The 22527-nt window shown below is 35.8% G+C and overlaps 1 protein-coding gene across 1 annotated transcript in view; it reads right to left on the reverse strand.

Annotated features, from left to right (window-relative positions):
• Window positions 1–356: 356 nt before the first annotated feature.
• The window catches only part of EPHA7 (EPH receptor A7), a 216891-nt gene continuing 194720 nt past the window's right edge, over window positions 357–22527 (reverse strand). The window contains exon 16 of the mRNA XM_085574848.1: window positions 357–4138. Within this exon, the coding sequence (XP_085430974.1) occupies window positions 4099–4138 (40 nt within the window). The 3' untranslated portion in view covers window positions 357–4098. The remainder of the gene's footprint in view (window positions 4139–22527) is intronic.

The raw sequence follows: 22527 nt of genomic DNA on the forward strand, positions 1-22527 counted from the left end.
GAATTTTCTGAAGATACTTTACATTCTTTCTTTCAACAGGTTTCAATATGGAGACCGAGTAGAGAAGGATTATCATAGTTTAACATAGTGAAAAACTAATTGAATCATTAACTGACCATTCAGATTCAAATGTCTTCTCATTTGCACTTGTGTTTATACTTCTGCTTTACTCTTGCACATCTCTCTTTAGTATGCCTTGTTTATAAAACTCCTTAGTTTGTAGCTCTGTGCTGAAGAGGTCATGTGAAAGTGTGAATCAAAATGCTAGTGAAAGTCAAGGTTTTCTATTTATTGTCATATATTTTTAATCAGTAAGACTTTTGTTCTTAGTGATTAAAAACACGCACAAAAAGTGCTTGAGATTTTACAGTGCTTTTAATTTATACAACTTTTTTTAATACAGTTCTCAACTTCCCATGAATAATAGACATCATTAAGCAAAAAGTATGATTAAACACAATATTCATAAGTAGCAAACAGATAATGATTATTATTTTGCAAATTAAAAATGTTTCTTTGCACTGTAAATTAATTTTTTCTGTATCAGCTACCTTGGTTGTAGTGATAAATTGAAAAGCAGTTTTCTCCTTTTATTCCAAATCATTCCTTAACAACAGTAATAAAAATAAAGGAAATTATGTATATCATTAAGGGATCTTAACGGTGAAGTTCTAAAATATTTCTGACAAAGAGCTGCTTGCATTTAAGTGTCTGAAAACTATTTTTGTTTCAAATGTTAGTTCTCTTGCCTGAATATCCTGTTAAATCTCACCCTTTAAATCTCACTGTGGTCAAGGGATATTTTAGATTTCAAAGTAAAAATAAACTGGTTCTTTAATGTGGTCATGGCTGCATGAATTAGCAGATGGTCAAACTTCATGGAAACTATTAACTCCAATTTTTGAATTGTAATAACAAAATTATGAATTATAGGACATTTACCAGCTTAGGATCAGCAGCAAACATTAGTGTAAGATGAATGTTTGTTTAAACATAGTCACAAAGGCAGAAATTATGGTGCAATTCCTCTCAGAAATGCAGTGTGATTTTCTTCCAGGAGTAATCAGCATTACTAGGAAAACCAAAAATTGATTGCATTTTCTTATTAATCTGTGTACAAAATGCATTTATACATATTTAAAGTGTTGCTTTCTTAACTGTCATTCCTGTGTGAAAAAGACAGAAACTATAGACACAAGATCAATGTCAGAACAGCAAACCAGTTCACACACAGGGAGACATGTTTTAATCCCGTTGACTCATTTTTGCTCTCTTTTGTAACCTTTCTGGAGATCAAAGGCAAGCTCTAAGTATACAGGTTAAAATGTACCATGCAGTCAAACTTCACTTAGTAAAAAAACAACCAAACAGAATTCAGTCATACTTAAATAAACTTTCAATCTTTTTTTTTCTTTTTTATAGGAACAACTCTATAAAAATGCTGTTTAAAAATTTAAAAAGAGCCCAAAAATCTAAGAAATTGATTAGAGATCTGAGAAGAGGGAAAAGCACACAGTATATACCTGAGTCTACTGCAACCCTCTGAAAATTCATTTCCCCTCTGCTCAAGCCACCAGTGTCTCTTCAGCTCTCCTTGTAAACCTACCTAAAAAGTAACCAGCTTTGCAGTAACATAGATTGCACCTCCTCTGATTTCCTCCTGCTGCTCCCACCTGCCCCTCACCTTCTCTGACACAATTGACCACCCTCAATGCTTTAGAGGTCCTGCTACTGTATTGTAATTTTGTATTACAAGAATTTAGCCAATATTAGAAGTTTAATCAAAGGTGAAGGACAGTTTGGTCACTCTTTCAAGTGTGATAATCTCCCTTTGACATGAACAGTGCCATAACAAGTGTCACAACAAGTGTCACTCAAGCAGATGAGGACAGCTTAGCTGAGCTGTGCCTACTTCCCAGCACAATTCCCAGCTGGGTCAATGTAACAGCCATGTGAAAAGTCAATGCCAAAAAAGCCTATTCTCTTGTAAGAATTTGGGCCTAGTTGTAAACACTGAATCCATGGGCATTTTGTCACACTGCACACATTTTCCAGCTAATTTCTGTAGTAAGGTAATAATAGATAAAATAATGGGGATCTTTAGATATCAATATATTAAAAGTTCAGATCTATGTAACAGTGAAGTTGTATGGAAAATCTATATCTGCCCATTCAATCTGTCTATCCATCTACCTCTCAATCACAAATTTTAGTTTTTAAGAAGAAAAGATCAGGTGTGATAGCTGAATTTTTTTACTTTAAGAGATTATTTTTTATACATTTCATTTGATATTTTTTAAGCCAAAATCATGATCTCTTAAATAAATCATGAAAGATAAGAAATAAAAAGTAAGGTTTTATTTCATGAGCTAATGACTATGATGTTAATGGCAGTTAATAGATTCTTATTAACTAATTATACAGTAGTTTCAAATTTATTAAAAAATTAATCAGCAGAAGTAAGCAGCTACTCTAAGATGAGAAAAATGTCCTTTTGCCAGTGAACAATTAATCATAAAATAAAATGAAAAGTTTGCAAAGTCTGAAACAGCTTATTCATAATGCTGTTTAAAAGTTTAAAAGTCTGTCACATGATAACCTAGAAGGTTTAAGTTTGCTGTGTGGTTTTAAAATGCAGTCCTTCTGGAATTTAACATATTGTGGATTTTAAATCCTCATCTTCCATTGGAGTGGAAAACAAATTTTAAAGGGGAAATAATCTACATTTTAGTTTGGTGCAGTAAAACAACTGGGAACTATGACTGGACTAAAGCAAGAAGTTACATGAAAACTGTAAGATACCCGTCCTACCCATGCTTCAGGGGTATTTTCAGAGCAATATTTAATTCTGCCTGATTTGATTCTCATTCACTGCATTTTTGTTGAGGAAGGGCAAGGGCAGAGAATTTGGGAAGCAGATGAAAGAAGTAGTCCAATTCTTCTGAGCTTCACTTCCTTGCAGTGACTTCCACAATTGCAATTAAAAACATACAGTTTTAAAGAAAATAAATGAGGTAAAGTTTTTCCAGAAAATCAAAATATTTTTTCTTCAAGATGTCCTTAAGTCAAAACTCACTTTTTCATTACAGACCATTCTAAACAAATAAAATTATCATTGCATAGGTCATCCTAACTGGTAAATTTGTTTTAATCTACATAGTAAATATTTTTGAGCTTCTCTTTAACTCATAGATTCATAGAATATCTCAGATTGGAAACTGTCTTCGAATCTAACAACCATGCTAGAGATCATCTAGCTCCAATCTCTTTGCCATCAGCAGGGACAAATTGCACTACACCAGATTGCTCAAAGCCCCATCCAGCCTGGCCTTGAACACTCTCAGGGATGGGACCGCTACAACTTCTCTGGCCAACCTGTACCAGAACCTCACCACCCTCACAGTAAATAATTTATTCCTTATACCTAATCTAAACCTACTTTCTTTCAGTTTAAAGCTCTTCCCCTCTTCCTATCACTAAATGCCCTTGTAAAAATCCTCGCTCCATCTTTCTTATAGGCTCCCTTCAGGCACATTGGAAGGCTGAAATTAGATCACCATGAAGCCTTCTCTGTGCTGAATAATCTCAATTCTCTTAGCTTTTCCCCATAGCAGTAGTAATCCTCCTAATCAGCCCAGTGACCTCCTCTGGACTCACTCCAATAAATCAATGTCCTTCCTATATTGTGGACCCTGGAGCTGGACACAGCCCTGTGGGAGGGATGTCACAGAGCAGAGCAGAGCAGAGCAGCAGAATCTCCTCCCTCACCAAGCTGAGCACGATGTTTGGATGCAGTACAGGATACAGTTGTCTTTCTGGACTGTGAGTGCACATTACCAGGTCGTGTTCAGCCTCTCATCCACCAAGTCCTTCTTAGCAGGGCTTCTCTGATCTGTTCATCCCCCAGCTTCTGCTGCCCAGGTGCAGCTGCTTATACTTGGTCTTGTTAAATCATACAAGAGTCCCATGGAGCCAATTCTTGAGCTTGTCCAGATCCCTCGGGATGGCATCCTGTCCTTCAGGTGTGTCAATTGCACCACTAAACTTGGTGCCATCTGCAAACTTGCTGAGAGTGCATTCTACCCTTCATCTCCATCATTAATGGACATAGAAAATAACACTGGTCCCAACATAGATCCTTGAGAGACACATTTAGCAGAAAAGAAAAAAAAATTAATTTCATTTTATCATCTGAGCAGACATCTGTGGCACAGATTCTGAAGTCAAAGAATTTTAAATATTTTGTTTACATACTTAATTTTCCTTTTTTCTAGAAAGTCCATTAACTTTAAAAAGATAGGAAAAATTATTTTAAAAGAGATGTTTTTCAAATAAATCTTTCCTAAAATAAATTCAGTCTTAGTCATTTTACCACACCAATCTGAATATTTGAATCTTTCCTACAAACTGTTCTAAATCAGGGGAAAAAGTTATTTAGATCATTCTTATTACCGTCATCTAAGCCACAATAACACTTTGAATAGCATCAAACCATTCTTCCTAACAGCATACAAACAAATAAAAAGGAAATTCTCCCCACCACAAAGAACTTGCAATCTCATTATAAGACGATAGACACCAGATGGGTGCAACAAACAGATGGAGGAAGAATAAGGTAGCAATGAGATGATTATAATCAGCATGATAAGCAGCGATGCATACCAGCAAACCGGCTGCCTAGCCATTTTCTATGTGTGTGTGCACGCATGCAAAATTTACACAAATACCATTTACGTGATATTAACTAATTCAGAACGTCTGATATTGTCAGTTTATAACAACAAGAAATCCAGGCTCTGCCAGTGAGAGCTTGATACCCTCAGGTAACATTGGGAAGAAATATTATACATGCCTCATGATATTAACTAAAGAAAGTGTGGAGTACTTTCAGTCAGCAACTTGTTTGCTGAACTTTAATAAAATGATCATTTCCATGTTACTGGGAACTATAAGATGAGGAAGGGATTTCAGGTCGGGAAGATTCATCCTCCAAGGTTTTCTTTCCAAATCAAAGTAGAGACAATGAGTACTAAGGAGAAATATGTTTTGGATAGAAAATGTGCTGCACGAGGAAGAACATTCTGAAAGGCTTTATTGCGAAATATCTGAGGCACTTTTGTTCAATGTTAGATCAGAATTTCAAACAGAAAATTCTACTCATGATAGCAGAATTACTTTAGAAGACACTGTAAGATCCCTGGGAAGTCTGTGGTTAATATTTTCTCTTCAAAAAATAAAAAATTTAAAAATTTCTTCCAACCTAAATTTCCATGAATATTTAGGTAGCAAATACTAGTGGAAAAATATTTTTGTATCTAATTCTCTTTGTTGCAAAGGAAGGCATCTAAAGGTGAAAATATAAATTTAAATGTAAATGTATATATAAATGTAAAACATATGAAGCAGATAGTTCTGCATACTCATTTGTTTTCTGTGTGTTACACAAATAACTGTGGGGAACATTGAGCTGCAGCCACCCCTGGCCTCATGACAGCTTTTTTATCACAGGTTGGCTGAGCTTCACAAAATGTTAAGAAAATAACAAAGTTCTGCAAACTACAGGACATATTTTTGTAAATAATTAAACACTGAAAAACTACATCTACTACACTGCAGAAATTGTTTGCAAAAGATGTCCCATGCCCAAGTAAACTTCATTCTTCCCAGTGTGACATTCAAGAACAACTTGAAGGGTGCTATTTCTACCTTTTTTTAAATACTTATACAAACATGAAGAATATGCAGTAATGTGAATTTGAAACAGATCTTCAGATGACAGTATTGCATTTGCACTTCCAAGAGGGATTGCAATGAATAGAAAAAAGTCTACTTTTAATTTTTCATGCAATTTTAGTTCTGACTGCTTAAACAAGTATATAATTCTCATGGGTACTTTAGGACTCTGAGTGTTAATGTTCTTAAAATTCATTCAGTTTCTGAAATTAATTCAGGGTTTTTATTAAAAAAAAATAAGGAAATGGATTTTTAATCCACTGCAAACAAATTAAAAGTAAACTTTTCAAATATATTGTTATTAATATTCTGTTAATAATGTAATTTATTTCTGAAAATATTGTATTTTTTCCTAAGCTACTTTATTGAACAAAATTCTTTTTTTCACTAATTTTTTTTTCATTTTAGGTGTAGATTTAGGTGTATCTGTAGTCTTAAACACTAATTACAAAGACATTATTGCCTTCAAATAAAGGGACTCTAAAGATATGTCACTTTATACTGAAGTCTTCCCAGATTGACAGGATAAGGACATGTGAACACCTACTAAAACCATATATGTATTAAGAATTTTTTCTTCTGAAAGTAAGTATATATAGTAACATTTTTTACACATACAGTTGACAGTAACTTAGTTATTCTGCCACTGTAATTTCATTGACTTCATTGATTTAAACAGATAATTTGCTTACCTTAGTAGCCAATAATCTGAAGGAAGGCAAGATGGAGATTGCAAAAGGTAGCCCAGATCTACCTTAATGCTTTGAATGGTTCTTTGCCTATGACAGAACTGTATCCATTGGAGTCTTTGAAAATGTCCATAGCATTTTAATGGATGAGTAGGTTAATTAAGCAGTTTCTTTAGTGGAGCTTTCAATTTCTTGTCCGATAAATTTACTAGATTATTATGTTAGTTGGATTTAGATCCACATGTTAGTCATAAGTCAGGTAATGTTAAAAATCATAAAATATTATTCAAAACTAAGAAGATGTTAACACCAAAAGTTTGTAATGTTCATGCAATTTTGCTAAAATTAAAATTGCCTTATTTATTTGATTTAGTATATCCAGAATAATGGGCTATATTAGAAAACAGCAGTTTGGCATTTATTTGAAAAATTAAAAAACTTCTACTACTTTTTTTGCTTTTAAATTTTACATTCTTTCCATGTTTATATACCTTATAATGCTAAATATTATTATGCAAGATTCTCTTCCACTAACCTAAGCACTAATAAAATAATAAAAAAAATAAGAGAGAGATAGATAATGAAAAACTATGAACAGGAGAAGAAGGTAGATAAATTAACAACAGTAAGGATAAAAATATACACTGGAAAGATGGGGATGGAAATATTTCTGAATATTCACTTATATAGAAATAATTTATAGGTGACTATTGTTATTTGCAGGTTTTTAATTCCAGCTGCTGCTAGGATTTGAATAGCATTGCTGAAACAGGTGACTGTCTTTTCTGTGAAGGGGATGTCATGACATAAATCATTCCACCACTCCCAAATTATGTTAAAGGAGGAAGGGTATTTCTAGTTGAAGCAACACACCTTTCTACTGTTCAGGGCTGTTTTAGGAAGCTGTTGAGTTTTTCACCCTTCTCTGCCTGTCTAGTTCATGCCACAAGCAAAATAAATCCCAAATAGCTCCAATACAAGGAAGTGAAGTAGAAAGGAATGGTGCCTTTTTTCACAAGGTCACTGACTTATCTTTACTGATGCAGATCTCAAGTTCATTTCTTTGGGACTCTGCTGAGAGACAGAGTAGAATCATCAGTGGCCTTTAGGATATACACGAAATTTCTGAGGTTATTCAGTTATAAATCCTTCATAACTTTGCCTGTCAGATATTTCTTATGCTAAATTTAATAAATTAATCAAAATATTTCATTTATTTATACAAGGCTGATATCAGTTGCAATTAATTCAAACTTTACTTTCAAATCCCTTCTAGGATTTTTCTTTTGTGTATCTGAAAAAAGATAGAAGAATATGAGAACATTTTCAAGATTTTCTCACATTTCTCTTTAACATTTTTAGACTTATTTTACAAATTACTGACATTTTTAAATTCACCAGCTTTAACTAATTTAGAAATATTTGTAAATTATTTTATTTACTGTTTTTCTGTTCACCTTGCTTATATGTCATGTCTCTGACTGATATAAATCTAGTAAAATCAGATCACCTAATGTGTCTGTTAATTACCATGGCCAACATAGTGCAAAGAAGAAAAAGTACCAAATGAAAGGGAGCAATTGCAGGCATTCACACATCAAGGAAAAATGTCTTTCAATATTCAGCCAGGGCTACAGGGATTTGATTTCCAAAGATAGACCTAAAACTGCTGTAAAAAGTAGTCTAATGATGAACATCTGTTTTAGTGCAATAAGCCACATAAATTGTAGAATCAGGACTCTAAGACAGTAAACCATTTAATGGAAACCTAGAATGGAATCTAGAAACCCAGTTTTGAATATTGTTTATTTAACTATGTTTTCCCTTTCTGTTTTTGTATTGTTTGTAATGACATACCATCTGTGGTATTCCATAATAATTTTCCTTTCTGTTTTTTAAATTTGAGAAGATTTTGCTTATTCTAGAATATTTTGAAATATGAATCCAATTTGCCCATAAGCAAGTAGCAATATGAGTTTTCTTTTGCTCTTGTATGTCAACAGTAAACATATGACTACAATAAAAATGGAAGAACAGTTACACAAACAGCAAAATATAACCCATTCGTTGTCAGGTATGAATATTGACAGTCCAAAGTTCTTGGACATGTAACAGTTAAAAGCTTCAAATTATAAACACTGAGTTAGGGTTTCAAGCTGCCTATATGTTGTGGGATTGTTGCTGGTTACTTAAGAGTGAAGCATGCAGCTGATGATACATTAAGCAGAGAGATGAACAAGTCCAAAAAGTCCCATCTATAACTCTGTCTTTTCTGGACTCTTCTGTAGCTGTAGCTTTTAATAAGGCAACCATGGGAAACTGAAAATCCCTTCTGAAAATGCAGGTCTTGTCTCAGCTCAGATATTTAAATCATGCCCCTGAGCAGAATCGGCCAACACGTACTTCTTATGGAAAAACAGTATGAGAAAAGGAGTGACAACTACTGCCTGATAGGTTAATATAGAGAAAACTCTCAGAGAAAGCAGGGAGTTGCAATATTCCACGCTGCTTGGCCTGAGGATATGAAACCAGCTGCAGAAGGATAATTTAGCATATGCTACCTAGTTTGCCATACCCTGAACACTGCCAACTAAAACTCTCCATTTAAGGAGGGAAAGGTCACAGGAGAGAGCAGGGAGGACATAGTTCTACATCCCATAACCAGGACTTTTACAATAGAGATTGGAAAACTCTGAGATTTGCTAGAAATATTCCTTCACAAAAAAAGCCTGAGCTGAAAAAGCCATGTCTTACCTGTGCATGCACTGTGCTGCAGGTATGGCAAGGCAAAGGCTCTAATGGGACTGTCTCTTCCCATCCCTGCTCAAGGGCTGTCTTGACTCATGACCCAGGAGCCCACTTAAGCCAGCCTGGACTGTCAGCCCCTGGCCCTGAAATGCCACAGCAGGACTCATCTCCAGCTCCTCATAGCCTTTCCCTGCCCACCCACAGGCCCTGCTGAGCCAGTTCCACCTTCAGACCCTCAGCCCAGACCATTCTGAGCCCACCCTGACCTCAGGTAAATGGCTGGTAACCATGGCTGTGGCTGTTCTGGTGCCATTAGCTTCCTTGCTCCTGCCTGGAGTTGTGGGTCAGGGCCTGGTTGGTGTCCCCTGGGGAGACCCCAGGCTCTACTGGCGCTGATGGGGAGCACATTTGGACTCCACTTGAAGTGAAACAGCTGTCAAACACAAACTGGGCTTGGAATGTCTATAAAATTGGATATTGGTAGCTCTTTTTAATGTCATTTTTGCACTGTTTTGAGAATGAAAGTTGAGAATTTGTAATCCCATACACCAAGGAAGGATCTGAGTTATTCTTGCATCCCAGAGGATCATGTCAGCTGCTAGACAGGTACACAGAATTCCTACACTGACAACAGGCTTCCTCCTATGGATTTGTCCTTTTGGTGAAATTGACCATTGCAGCTGCATTTTGTATTGTTGGAGTGTATTAGTCCTGCTAGCCAGTGCTGGGCACAAGGCTGAAAAATTTGTAAATCTTAGGCAGCTTAAAGCAGCTGGTGAACACCTAGGTACTCACATCAGATAAGAGGCAAATGCTTCAGGGTCTGATTTGTAGCAGAATCTTAAGTGCCTGAGCAATTTGTGAGGCAAAAATACACTCCCTGAACAGGATAAGTGTTGGTTTAACAGACTTAGTGATCTAAATCTTGTTTTGGATCTTGCCTTCCATTCATACCTTTAAAACATTAAATGGTCTGTATCCAGGATAGCTAGTCTTCAAGAGGCACATCACTCCTGACAACTGTAATCCTTATGTCCTGACAAAAATCGCCAAAGAGAAAACTCTACTCTCCTACAGAGACATAACTTTAACAAAGCTGGCTACGTTAATCACTGTAATTATTCTTCAAAAAGAGTTTGCTAGAAGAACTTCCCGTGGGAAAGAAAAGCTGCTTCTTCAATCTTCTCTATCTTAACATAAATAAGCAGACTGATAATATACTTACTAAATAGGAAATGTGTTCCAACATATTTGGGTTTTGAGAGGCAAATGGAGAAACAATTTCTAACAGTGATGTTAGAGAAGTTTCTCAGGTTTTGAGCTATGTCTGCATAGCTGCCTAGGTAGGTGGCAACTGTAATGATTTGTCTGCATGAACAGTGAGATCTGAATCAAGCCTCGCTGGCAAATATATTTGTACATAGCCAAGTAGAGGGAGGTATAAGAATAACTCTCTGGATGGCTCTGGCAGATTGGTGGAGTTAGGATCATAGAGGATACTGAGTAATCTTTCAGAAAGTTGTTTCAGAAATTATTGAATCCTGAGGACACTTTTGGGAAACTTGTAGGACTTAGATCATTTTAGGTTTGAATAAGAAGACAAGACTCAGTCCAATCCATGTGGCAGTCAAAGAGAAACCTGTCAAAGCAATGTATAAGGCATGGAAACAAAGAGAATGGAGCAGAGGAAAGAAATAAATCTCTAAAGGTTTTTTTTTTAATGAAGAAAGATCCAAGCTGTTATACAAAATGAAACTTCAAGCCTTTTAGTGCTTGTTCATTGCTGTTATTGGTGACAGGATAAGGACTTGAAGGAGAAGAGGAATCAGTAAGGGAAAACATTACTAACTGAAATATTTGATTTAAAGATATGAAGCTATATCTAAACAAGAATTCTCTTTCATGCACACTCCACACAGTTTATATTTTTGCTAAAGAAGAAAGATTTTCTTCAAGTAATCTTTTCTTACTCATAACCATTTTCTACCCTTTTAGAGAAAGCGTCAGCAAAATAAAAGTTTTCTTCTCAAGCTCCTAACATCTTCTTTTTTCTTATTAAAACAAATAAGAAAATTTAAAAAACCCAACCACAAACAAACAAAACAAAAAAAAAAACATTAAGAGCTGGAATTCTTAAGCAATACAGAAGGATTTTGTTATAGTAATAACCTCGTGTAAATTAAGACTTGTGTGCAAGAAAGCCCATTTAGAGGCTGAGCGCTCAGAAGATTTGTGATCAACTCCATTTACTCTTGAAGGATAGATGATCCTCCACAGAATACATTGACCCCTTCTAGGCACCAGAAGCTCATTCAGTGGTCTTACGTCTGTTTGGAAGTACCTTCTCACCAATATAACTTAGGGGTTGAGAGGGAAAAGGCAAGGCATCTTTTTCTAAGGTTTGGAGTCTCTTAGACTTACCACAATTATTTTCCCATTTAGTTTGTTCAGTTGTTGGGTAGCTCAGTATGTAAAGCCAAGGATTAAAAAGCAAGAAAGAAAATAAGAGGTGGTCTGAGATAGGCTGAGCTGTAATCTAAACAAGGAGAGAGTGACTGTGCATTATCTTCATGTGAATAGGGATTCCTGGGATAATGCTTTTGGCTCTTAACTGCAAGAAAAAGACTTTACCAATAGTCACCCATTGTCCTGCTTTTGTCAAGACTGAAATAAGAGAAGACAGGCTTTTCAGGTCCAGTCTGTGAGGATGGCGGGGTGGAATGCAGTTGGATTCCAGCTGAGTGTTTGATGTCTTCATTTTTGAGGCCTCTTCTGAAAAAGAGCTGGCAGGAAAGTGTGGCCTTACATAGAAAAAAGGGCAAGTCCTGGAGCAAGTCGCTTCCCTAGTAATGAGTAGACATCCAATTCTATTATAATAATGTTCTTTCATTGCCACAGTGGAGCTAATAGAGTTGTGGTGACTTCACACCTGCTGCAGCCTGGAAAAAAAAAGTCACCATGAAATCTCCCAGAAGGCTACTGCTGTCTACAGGCAAGAGTGCAAGTGACAGATAAAGTGTCTGACAATGACATATTGCTTTAGGACTGCCATGAAATTACTAGAATGCTGTAGTATAATCTCCAAATTCCCTGCCTCTGAATAACATAAGAAAGGCAAAGAAATTACGCATACAATTAAACGGTACCATTTCTTTTCCTGAATATCTGTGAAAGCAATAGTACTCCATCTGAGAAGTTTGATATTTAAACTCCTCAAGACCACATATGCCTATTCAATCCCATACTGCTTTTATTACTGTTAGAAAAGAACAGTTACCATCTTACTGCTTACATTTACTTTCAAATGACATTTTGTTTTAAAAAATGTCAAGATCAATGGAAATGTTTCCAATGGCACAAGACTGTGTTATTGCTTTTCTCCAGATTCCACTGATAAACACAAGCTTGGTTTTCTTAAACAGCAAGATGCCATCTTTTTGACAGATACAGTATGTAGTTATGTCACAGCATTAGGATAAACCTTATAGGGAAGACACAGCAGGGTCAGAGAGTTTCTACATTCCCAGCACAGTTTCCATGGAAGGAATGTTTACATGACCTACAGCGCAAGGTTTAAATATATGCAGCAGTTTTGCTGTTAACTCCCTGAACTCGCTTGCTGAGCAGACTGTGGCCAACAAAATTCTACTGGACTTGTTACAGTCTTAGTGTTAACATTTTCTTGTCTTGTCAGCTGTTTTGGACATCTGTTGTTCTCTATAAAATGACTGCAGAAGGGTGGTTGGGAGGTTTTGTTTGGTCTGTTTGATCGTCTTAGGAGCGTAAATATTAGTCTGTCCTTTTGTTTATATTGGTTGAGAGCAGATGAGAGAAGAGAAGGAAATCTTGGATATCAAGCCAATGAAAATGAGTAAGAATCTTACTTGACAAGTGCTGTATTTGCTTTATTTGCTTTTTGTGACTGCTTTTCAAGGCTGCAACATGTATGTAGAGAAAGCACAGGCTATATATTACATAATGTTTTGTTAACATGTTTTTACAGGACTGATTCAGAACTCATTGTAGTCATATAGGGTTTTCAAAATCTTTGTTAATATCTTTTGGCTGATGGGATTGCTTTATACATCAGACATGTTCTATACACTGGAGAAATGAAATTGTCTAAAATGTCTTGAATACTTAAAGAATATTTTATGTTATTCTCAACAAGGCCTAATTAAAGCAAGAAGGCACATCAAATAAGGTGCTAACCAGTGACTGGTTGAAATTTATGCACATAATATAGTCCAGACCCAGTCGTGTTTGTTCCTTATGGTACAAAATCTTATACCCATAACACTTAAAGCAATTGTACAGTGGCTACTATTGGTTCTAGACTAGATTCATGGAGAAAAGCAGTTATTTCCCAGATCCCACTAGTAGACCAAAGAGAGTAATTCAAGACAATGTCTGAAGTGTTAGCCACAGTAAGATCAAGTCCATATTCACTTATTAGTTTAAAACGGGTTAAAGCATTGGATGAGAGTGAGCTTCAAAACTGACCATAGATCATGACTGTAAGCTCATAACAGCTTCTTTAATGCCATGGTTAAACTGTTAGAGATGCCTGCCCTACCCTGTTTAAAGCTAAATTGATTATGCTTATAACAGAATACCCTTGCTTTTTGTGACTGACATTCCAATTACTATCCACAAAAGAATGCTGCTTGCTTAGGAACTCTAATTAGTTTGCAAGTTTTGAAGGACTTTCTGAACAAAACTCAAAACTCTGGGGAACTGCTCATCACAGCCCTAATTTTGTGTCATTGTTCAAAACTTTCAAAAGTTCTTTAAAAGAAAGACTGATTAAGATTGCAAATAACTAACAGTGCATACTTGAAGATTAAAATATTACGGCTTTGATTTATTAAAAGTTACTCAGTTGAAGCATTTGACCTTGCTTAGAGTCTTTTTTCTCTTTTTTTTTTATCTTACCGGCCTGCAGTTAAGTCCAAGTATGCTTCTTGCCTTTATAAAGAAGGATATTGTTGAGGTTGTGTTCATAATTTGATGTCTAGTGTCTTAGATGTATTAAAGTGTTACCTCTTTAAAATATTTTGTTTTCAAATATGAAGTAAATGCTTCTGGTTTATTTTTCCTTTGCATGAGCATATGAGACAACTATCTCAAATGAGACAGGCTACATGTCTTTTTCCCCTTTGCAATGACTGTAATTGAAATGTCTTCAGTAGTTGCAAAGAAACTTCAACTCAGCTATACAAACAAACTGTGTTGATCTTTCTCTCCAAATACAAATTTGACTAGCATAGTATCTTTAGTCATTGGAAGATCTCTCTTTAGGATTATTACTTCTTTGCAGACTTGAGATCTTCAACAACTTAAAAATGTTTACTCACTTTTTAAGGCTTTCTGCAATAAATCAACCATATCTGAAGACAGAAAAATTAAACATTTTTCCATCTGAATGTAAATTCTTAATTTACATTCTTAATGTAAATTCTTTATGTACATTGTCAATGTACATCTTCTTCCACACAGTAAAAATTCTAAGATAGCAACTCAGTCAAGCTGAGATATTGATAGCATGGGCTGAAAGCTCAGGAGTCAGATATAAGGAAAAGGAGGCAAAGGATAAGTCGTAGTCTTAACTGTCCTGCATTAATTTGCTTAGCAACAGTAGGGAGGGACTGGGTATGCTTTATGACAAAAATGTCAGAGATGGTCAAAGGAGTGCTGCCAAGGAGCATTCCTATGGATGGACGGTGCAGCGCAACAGCAGTGACACCAACACAACTGCCTGGCCTGATGCTAAAGGTGAATGGAAAACACAGTGGGAAAATGAACATATTTGACACTCACTTTTGAGAGAAAAGTGTAAATGTTCCTCTTGCCCTGCAATATTTCCTGCCATTATCTATCTCAGACCTGCCAAATTACCTGGATTCACCCTGTGCTCACTTAGATTTGTTCATTTAGATCTCTGGTGCTTCAGGGACTGTTAATCCTGGAAACTCACAGGGAATCTCAGGTTTTGATCTCTCCACCCTTTCAGCATGTCCCACAGATGGATATGACAGCTGTTTGCATCTGACAGATTAAACCAGGTAAGTGAACTTGCTGTGTGTGCACTCAGCCAGTCCTTGAACCAGAACCCTGGGGATGTATAGGAAGCAGGTTTACCAAGTCAAAAGGGAGCCTGCCACTAATAGTTGTGCTAAGCTTCTCTCAGTTTGAAGTCAGTTATTTTCAAGTCTTACAGCAGTTCTTTAACAGGGGAGATTTTTTTCCTGTGATGAAACAAGAAAAAGAGCTGATGTTAAGAAGAAGAGAGATGCTATACGTTGTCACTCTGAAATGATGTGTCAGGTTTATTGCAGCAGGCTAGTGGCTGTGAATTGTATCATTAGTGCCTCAGCACAGATTTGTAACAGGACTTGAGAGGAAGAGAAGAGCTGGAAGAGTTGCTTTTTTCCTTCAATTTAATTAAATGGACTTAGTCCTTATAGAATTTTAAAACATGACAAAAAGCTGTCTTTGTCACCTGATAAAATGCGGTAAAGGCTGCATGAAGCCCATAATATTGATTACAGAGGTATATCTGTGTACCTTGATAGTAGAAATATTGGGGTTTAATAATTTTTAAAAATAGATCCTAATGTTAATTTCCTGAAATTGTCCCTTCAGGCAGGTTGCAGCATCTCTGTCAGAGCTACAAAGGGAAATGTTTTCTCTGACCTCAAAATAAATGCCAATGTGTTGTTCTAAGACCCTCAGTCATGAAATATGTTGGGTTATCCATCCTATTCTCACATTTTTGTCACACTGAAAAGCATCTAAAATATGATTGTGTTGCTTAAGTTATTCAAAAAATATATATACCCAATCTCATCAAAACCAAGTTCCCTTTTTTATTTTTTTTAATCTTTGTACTCTCCTCTCTGACTAGGAAGTTACATTTTTGAGGAAAGTAGTGAAACCAAAAGACTTCTCTCTTTTTGTTCTTCCATCAGCTGATGCAGACTCAGAGCAGGCGTATCTGAACCAGGCAGCTGTGGTAGCCATGGAGTCATGAGCCTACTCTCTCCTTAAAGGACTTGTTCTCTCTCATAAAATCTGCAGAAACTAAACTGTGCTTCTGAACAGATTTATGGCAAATAATTAGGTGGACATTTGTGACTATTTTGATGTTTTCTACTTATTTGCTTAGGAAAATTGCATAGAGGTTTGAGTTTTGTGTTGTATAATGCCAAAACACTAAACTGGTTAATGGACTAATTTTTTTAAGGATTATTTTTTACTGATATATAAAAAAAAAAAAATAGAAAATACACCTCCCTAAGGATCAATAGTGAAGTACAACTTTGTCAAGTCTGATATTAGAAAAATGTGTAAAGTTTTATTATTCATGACCTTGAAAGGAGTTTAAGAGTTGGAGATGAGGTAGCTAAATCCACAAAAATTATGTGCAGGCTAGAAAAAAATATCTCAGAGTCAGAGATGTAAAGGTTTTCCTGTGTTTTCTTTTTTTTTTTTTTAATGGCTTTAAACTTATCATTGTCATCATAGATGGAAGATAAAGGACATTGAGGATTTAAAAATCTAGTAAAGAAAGCCATAACAAGATTTATGACTGCAAAAGGCAGCCAGATTTCAGATTAGCAATAGAGCACTTTTTTAAAACAAGTGGGCCTGATTAATGAATGGAATTGCCCAAAAAAGAAATGAATTCTCTGTCTCTCAACACTTTCAAATCAAGACAGGATGCTTTTCTGAAAGTTCTGCTTTTCCTAAATACAAGGCCAGTTTTAGTCAAAAAGGACTGTTGGCTTCAGTACTTGGTGAAATTTTATGTCCTTTAAATAAGTAAGGCTAGATAATCCAGTGTTCCCTCTGGCCTACTTTTTATTAACTTCTTATTCACTTAAATATGTGTTCAACAAAAAGAAAAATACTAAAATCTTCATATAGAAATGATTCATTTTTTTTCTTTTATTGTATTAGCATGAACAAGATGAACATATTTTTTTTGGGTCTTTCTGAAAATATGCATGTGCACTTTCAGTAGATGCAACAGAAAAAAACTCAGGTTTTATTTCCTCAAACCAATACCAAAATCAGAAAATCCTGAAACTCTTTGCTGACATATAGTGTCTTTTATCTGAAATTTATGGATAATTATTGTCTGTAACAATAAAGGCAAAAACAAATACAAGCAATGTTTGGTGGGATTTCTCTATTTTGTGAAATTCTATGTGCTTGCTCTCGTTATTATTGCACTGGTCTTCCAGTGCAGATGTGCATTCAATATCAGATTACAATTTGAGCTACAGCTGACTTTCCTGTACTGGTTTGAAGGTAAACCAGCAGAGGGAAATTACAAATCAATAGGAAAATTACAATAAAGGCAATAGTATAGAAACATTGTCTTAAACTGCCAAAGTCAGAGCACAACCTGGCCCCTGTTGGTCAGGGATGGTGGTCGCAGTCCAATAAAACAGTGTTTGCAGTGCTTGTTGAAGTGGTGGTTGTGCAGTTGTTGAAAGCAGTGGTCCTGTGGAAAATTGGGTTCCTCTCCAGATGTCCAGTGGTGGTGGTTGTCCAAGTCCCCAAACCCCCAGTTTATGCATCCCCAAAAGTCCAGGTAAGAATGTTCAGTACCTCCCCCAGGGCAGGGAATTTCACAATGAAATGATGTAATCCTTTGAGTCATGGGATATTCTGGGGAGCCCTTGATGGCCCATTGACAGAAATGACCCCCCCCTTAGTCTGGGTAGAGTTGTCAGGTGAAGACCAGAAGAGCACTACACAGCTCACAGCCGTTACACAAGACCCACCATTAACAGTTCATCAGGAATAATGTGGATGGGTGTGAAATAACATGGTTTGGCTACACCTATACTGATGTGCTTTCTTCTGCAACCACGACGCTTGACACGTCATTACACTTGCACAATCACACAGAGGATTCAAAAAGATGAAGACATATTATGATGGCACGGTTTTCCTAAAGTACATTTTGGCATTGGCTTAACCATTGTTTGTTGGAAATCAGTTAGTTAAAGTTGTGCTCTTTATTTCACAAGCAGTATCTTCCGACTGATGTTCAATGCTTGTAATAATCTTAAACTGCAACTCTGCAGTATCGTTCTTATTTTTGAACTGTAGAGAATTAAATTACAACAATATATTGGAGGGAAACTATGAATAATTGTAAATGAGAGCATTTATTGGAAGAAACTAGAGACTATTGATATGTTGACAAGCACATATGTAAACCTATAACTCCACACTGAAGCCTTATTTCAGAAGAGTGTAGAAAAACATTTCCCTTTCAGCTGAGTTTTAAGTGGGGAGAGACTGAGAAATTAATGCCATTAATTCAAAAACTCCTTACTTTTTTCCTTCCTCTCTGTTGTTCTAATATACAGTGAGGAGGGGAGATAATAATATGGAAACTTGTCACCATGACAAGAAATCCAAATGCTTTTAAAGACAGTTAATAACTGAAGATACAAGTCAAGAGATGAACATTGTCCCATTGCTCTCAACTTTGTTATAGATAAGTCTTATTAGAAGCTTACCATATAACACAGCTCTGATTTTCACCTATTTTCTAGGTCAGACATTTTTTCCTGTGTTTCTCTATTAATTTTATTATGTCCCAGTAAAATTCCATTGATTCATCTGTCTTGCCAAATTTAATAAGAAACAATTATTGGCAATAAGTAAAGTTTGTTCTGTGTTGAAGAACATGCTTTTTGCTGCCCTCATCTTGCTAAATGAAAGTTTGCCTTTTACATCAGTTTTGATCCCAGGAAATACTGATAAGAATGGTGATATAAGAGTGAGGAATTTAAGAAGATGGTATATACAAAATCTGAATTGACAATAACAAAAATGCAACAGCAAGAAGCACAAAAAGAAAAAAAAATTGAGCTACTCGTATCTGCTTTTAAAGTGTAATGAAGGGTGAAATTTTAATGTTTTTCAGTTCACTTACACAGGTGAAGATATTCTGATCAACTTGGTTCAATAGGGCATAAAAGCATAAAAAGAAATTAGTCTGTAGAGAAAAAGATAATGTACAATTTATTTAGGAAGTGAAATTAGTTGGGTAAGGTCTTCATCATTGATCATGATTCAGCTAAATTCTAATATAAGTATTTCATTTGAAGACCAAATTAAGTATTTCATTTGAAGGCCAAATTTCTCTCAAGATTTTCTGTGAAATTAAATTTTTGGAAGTTACCTAATTGGCTATGAGACTAAATCTCTTTGTGATGTTACTAAACAATCTCCAGGACTCTGAAAATCTTATCCAGGGATATCCAAAGCTTTTTCTGCATTTCAATTCAGGGTTTTTTTCTTTACTACATCTGAACTAACAGCCAAGTACGGAATTCTATAAGCCTTTTGTGATTGTCAGGGCAAATATAAAAGACATTTAATAGTACTTGAAAAACAATTTTTATATATCTGTGGCAATATAAGAGAGCATTTTATTTTTGGAAAAGGCATGTTTAAAATAAAATGAAAATAATAAGAATATATTATAATAAAATGGAGGGAAAGAGGTTTCCTTTTGAGCAGTATTTAGATGAGGCTAAACTCTGAATCACAAATAAAAATATCTGAATTTTTATTCTGTGTTCCTTTTTCACTGGAATCATGGGAAAATTTAAATATTTCAATCTCTTGTCAACACTTCAGCTCAACACTTCTCTTGCATCTGCAAACAGAAAGGATAATAATAATTTGCTTACATGCCCTATCAGGAGACAAAGAAAATCAAGCATTTCCCTGCATCTGGGGTAAGGGACACAAGGGAACTATGTATGCTACTTTCTGTTGATGATGTTGAGCTGGGATTAATGATAAATGATTAATGAACAGATTAGTTGAGCACCCATTGGGAGAGGGGTAAATATATTTGGAGTAGAAAGATAGTGTAGGTGACTCCTCAAGGTTCTTGCCAGATCTATCTCCTATTGTTCTGTGATAACATGTAAGTCCTTCCTCTAATTGTTTCAGGCTTTTCTCTAAGAGGATGTCTCATTAATTGCCCTAAAATAGTGCTAGGGTGGCTTAAAGTGAAAATATGAAGGCAAAAATTTCAGCTGCTAAGAGAAGTGCTTCTGCTCATTACCCCAGAGCTGCTACAGCTTACAGGAGATGAATATATGGCTCCCTTTTTTCAACTTTCATGTCCAAAATGTAGTGAGCTCATTCTCAATATTTAAAGTACCACTGTGGATGAATTCCAGCACTGGAAGCACATTTGAACTGGCAAACAGTAAATGGCTGCCATCAGGCATAAGCACTTGTTATATCAAAGCTTTGGCACATTATTTATGGAAGACTTATTCTAATGAATTCCATCCACACCTACCAGATGTGCAATCCAGGATTATGCCAGCTGTTTACCAGAATGCTTGATGTCCAATAATATCATGAGTATAACATGGTATTCAATTTTAATGTTGCTGAATAAGGAAACTTTGTTTTAATATCTTTGCTGAAAATGAATAAGCAATGTTCTCACATATCCAGATTCAAATTGTTGGCAATCCAGCCCCTGTGCAAACACAGGCACTCCTTTGTAAGTGGACAACCCCAACTAAATCTTCACAAAGCTCTCCAGTGTTCAAAACAAATTAACCTCATACATAAAATCTGTGGAACGATAAAATACCAAGTGAATGATAAAGGAATCTAAATAGGTAAATAGCATTCAGCATTGTCTGTTTTTTCAAAGGTATGTGCAGGAACAAAAGCACTCTTTCTAATAATACCCTCCTTCAGAAATCTCACTAAAATTAGTAGTATCTTTGACAAATTCAGGTTTTGACAAACATATACGAGGACAGAAGAAATTAGCTCTGCTTTTTCATTGTGTTAGACTTACAAAAATATGATTGAAATGGTATTCCATCATGGAACATTGAAATAATTTAATATTAATCATTCCACTTCTTGGGTAGGAGCATTTAATCTTCAGATTTATATTTTTACAAGATTTATAACTTGTAATATATTGGCTTTGTGGTAATTGTATTCAAAAATACAATAATTTACCAGTGTGAAGAATTTTAAGCAAAGAAGGCAACAAACACTTCTAAAGAGCACTAGCTTTTCCAGGATGATAAATGTTTGTGACAACCTGCTTGGTTTTATAACCCATACTTGCCACCATGGGTTCACAACCTCCTCTCAGGCATCCACCCTCTCCAGCATGAGCATCTTCCACAGACTGCAGGTGAACCTCTGCATCCCTGTGGATCTGCATGGGCTGCAGGGGCACAGCTCCTTACCGTGGTCTTCACCATGGGTTGCAGGGGAACCTCAGCTCCAGAACATGTCACACCTCCTCCCTCCCCTCCACTGACCTTGGTGTCTGCAGGATTGCTCTTCTCACATGTTCTCACTCTGCCCTTCTCTGGTTCTCTGGTTGTAGTTAGATCTGAATAACATTTTTTTTTAATTTCTTCTGAAATATGATATCAGAGAAGCATTACAACAATTTTTAAATGGCCCAGCCTTAGCCAGCAGTGGGTCCATACCAGAGCTGGGTGGCCTTGGCTCTGCTGGACTTGGGGAAGCTTCTGGCAGCTTCTCACAGAAGCCACCCCTGTAGCTGCCCCCTGCTACCACCACCTGTCCATGGAAACCCGGTACACTACATAATCCACTGACATATCAAATTAGAAGAAATAAAATGTGCTGATAGCAAAGCAAATACCCACATAAGTCAAAAATTCACAACCTTAAAAAAAAAAAATTCTTATAGATCTTTATTTAGATAATGAAAACTACAAACAATTCACACAATAACTCTTACTGCAGGAAAAAAATATGGCACTAGTTTACTGTACCTCTTTTATAAAAGAGATTTTATTTTTAAACAACGATGAGGTCAACCTTTTATAACTTCCTTTTTCTCCAAATTGTTCATCAAATTAGGACTTACTTGGTCTTGACCTCAGAAAATCATCATACAATTCTTTTTTTTTTTTTTTTTTGGTTCAAATAGTGCTATATGTGCAAACATTTCCTACACAGGTCTTTGATTTGTTAAATTGCCTACTCCTCTGTACACATTTTTCTAATCAGAAAGAGTAAGTCTGCTGCTGATGTGACTGCAGTAAAAATTCTAGTTTCTGGCATCCCAGCTTGCTATTCCTACAAGTAAAGCACCACAAAATGATGTAACAACATAGCCACATGCTGGGGATTTGTGTACTGTGGCTGTTCAAAATAGGGCATGAAGGCAGTTATAAAATATTACTTTGTTTATCTTTTCTTGTAGAATGGTAGTAATACTTGTAATCTATTTTTCAAGTCTTCTTTATTTCCCCTGTGGGCTAGATTCTATATCAAACCCATAGGTTGCTATATT

Source organism: Lonchura striata, chromosome 3 (assembly GCF_050655825.1).
Source record: "Lonchura striata isolate lonStrDom1 chromosome 3, ASM5065582v1, whole genome shotgun sequence".
NCBI lineage: Eukaryota > Metazoa > Chordata > Aves > Passeriformes > Estrildidae > Lonchura > Lonchura striata.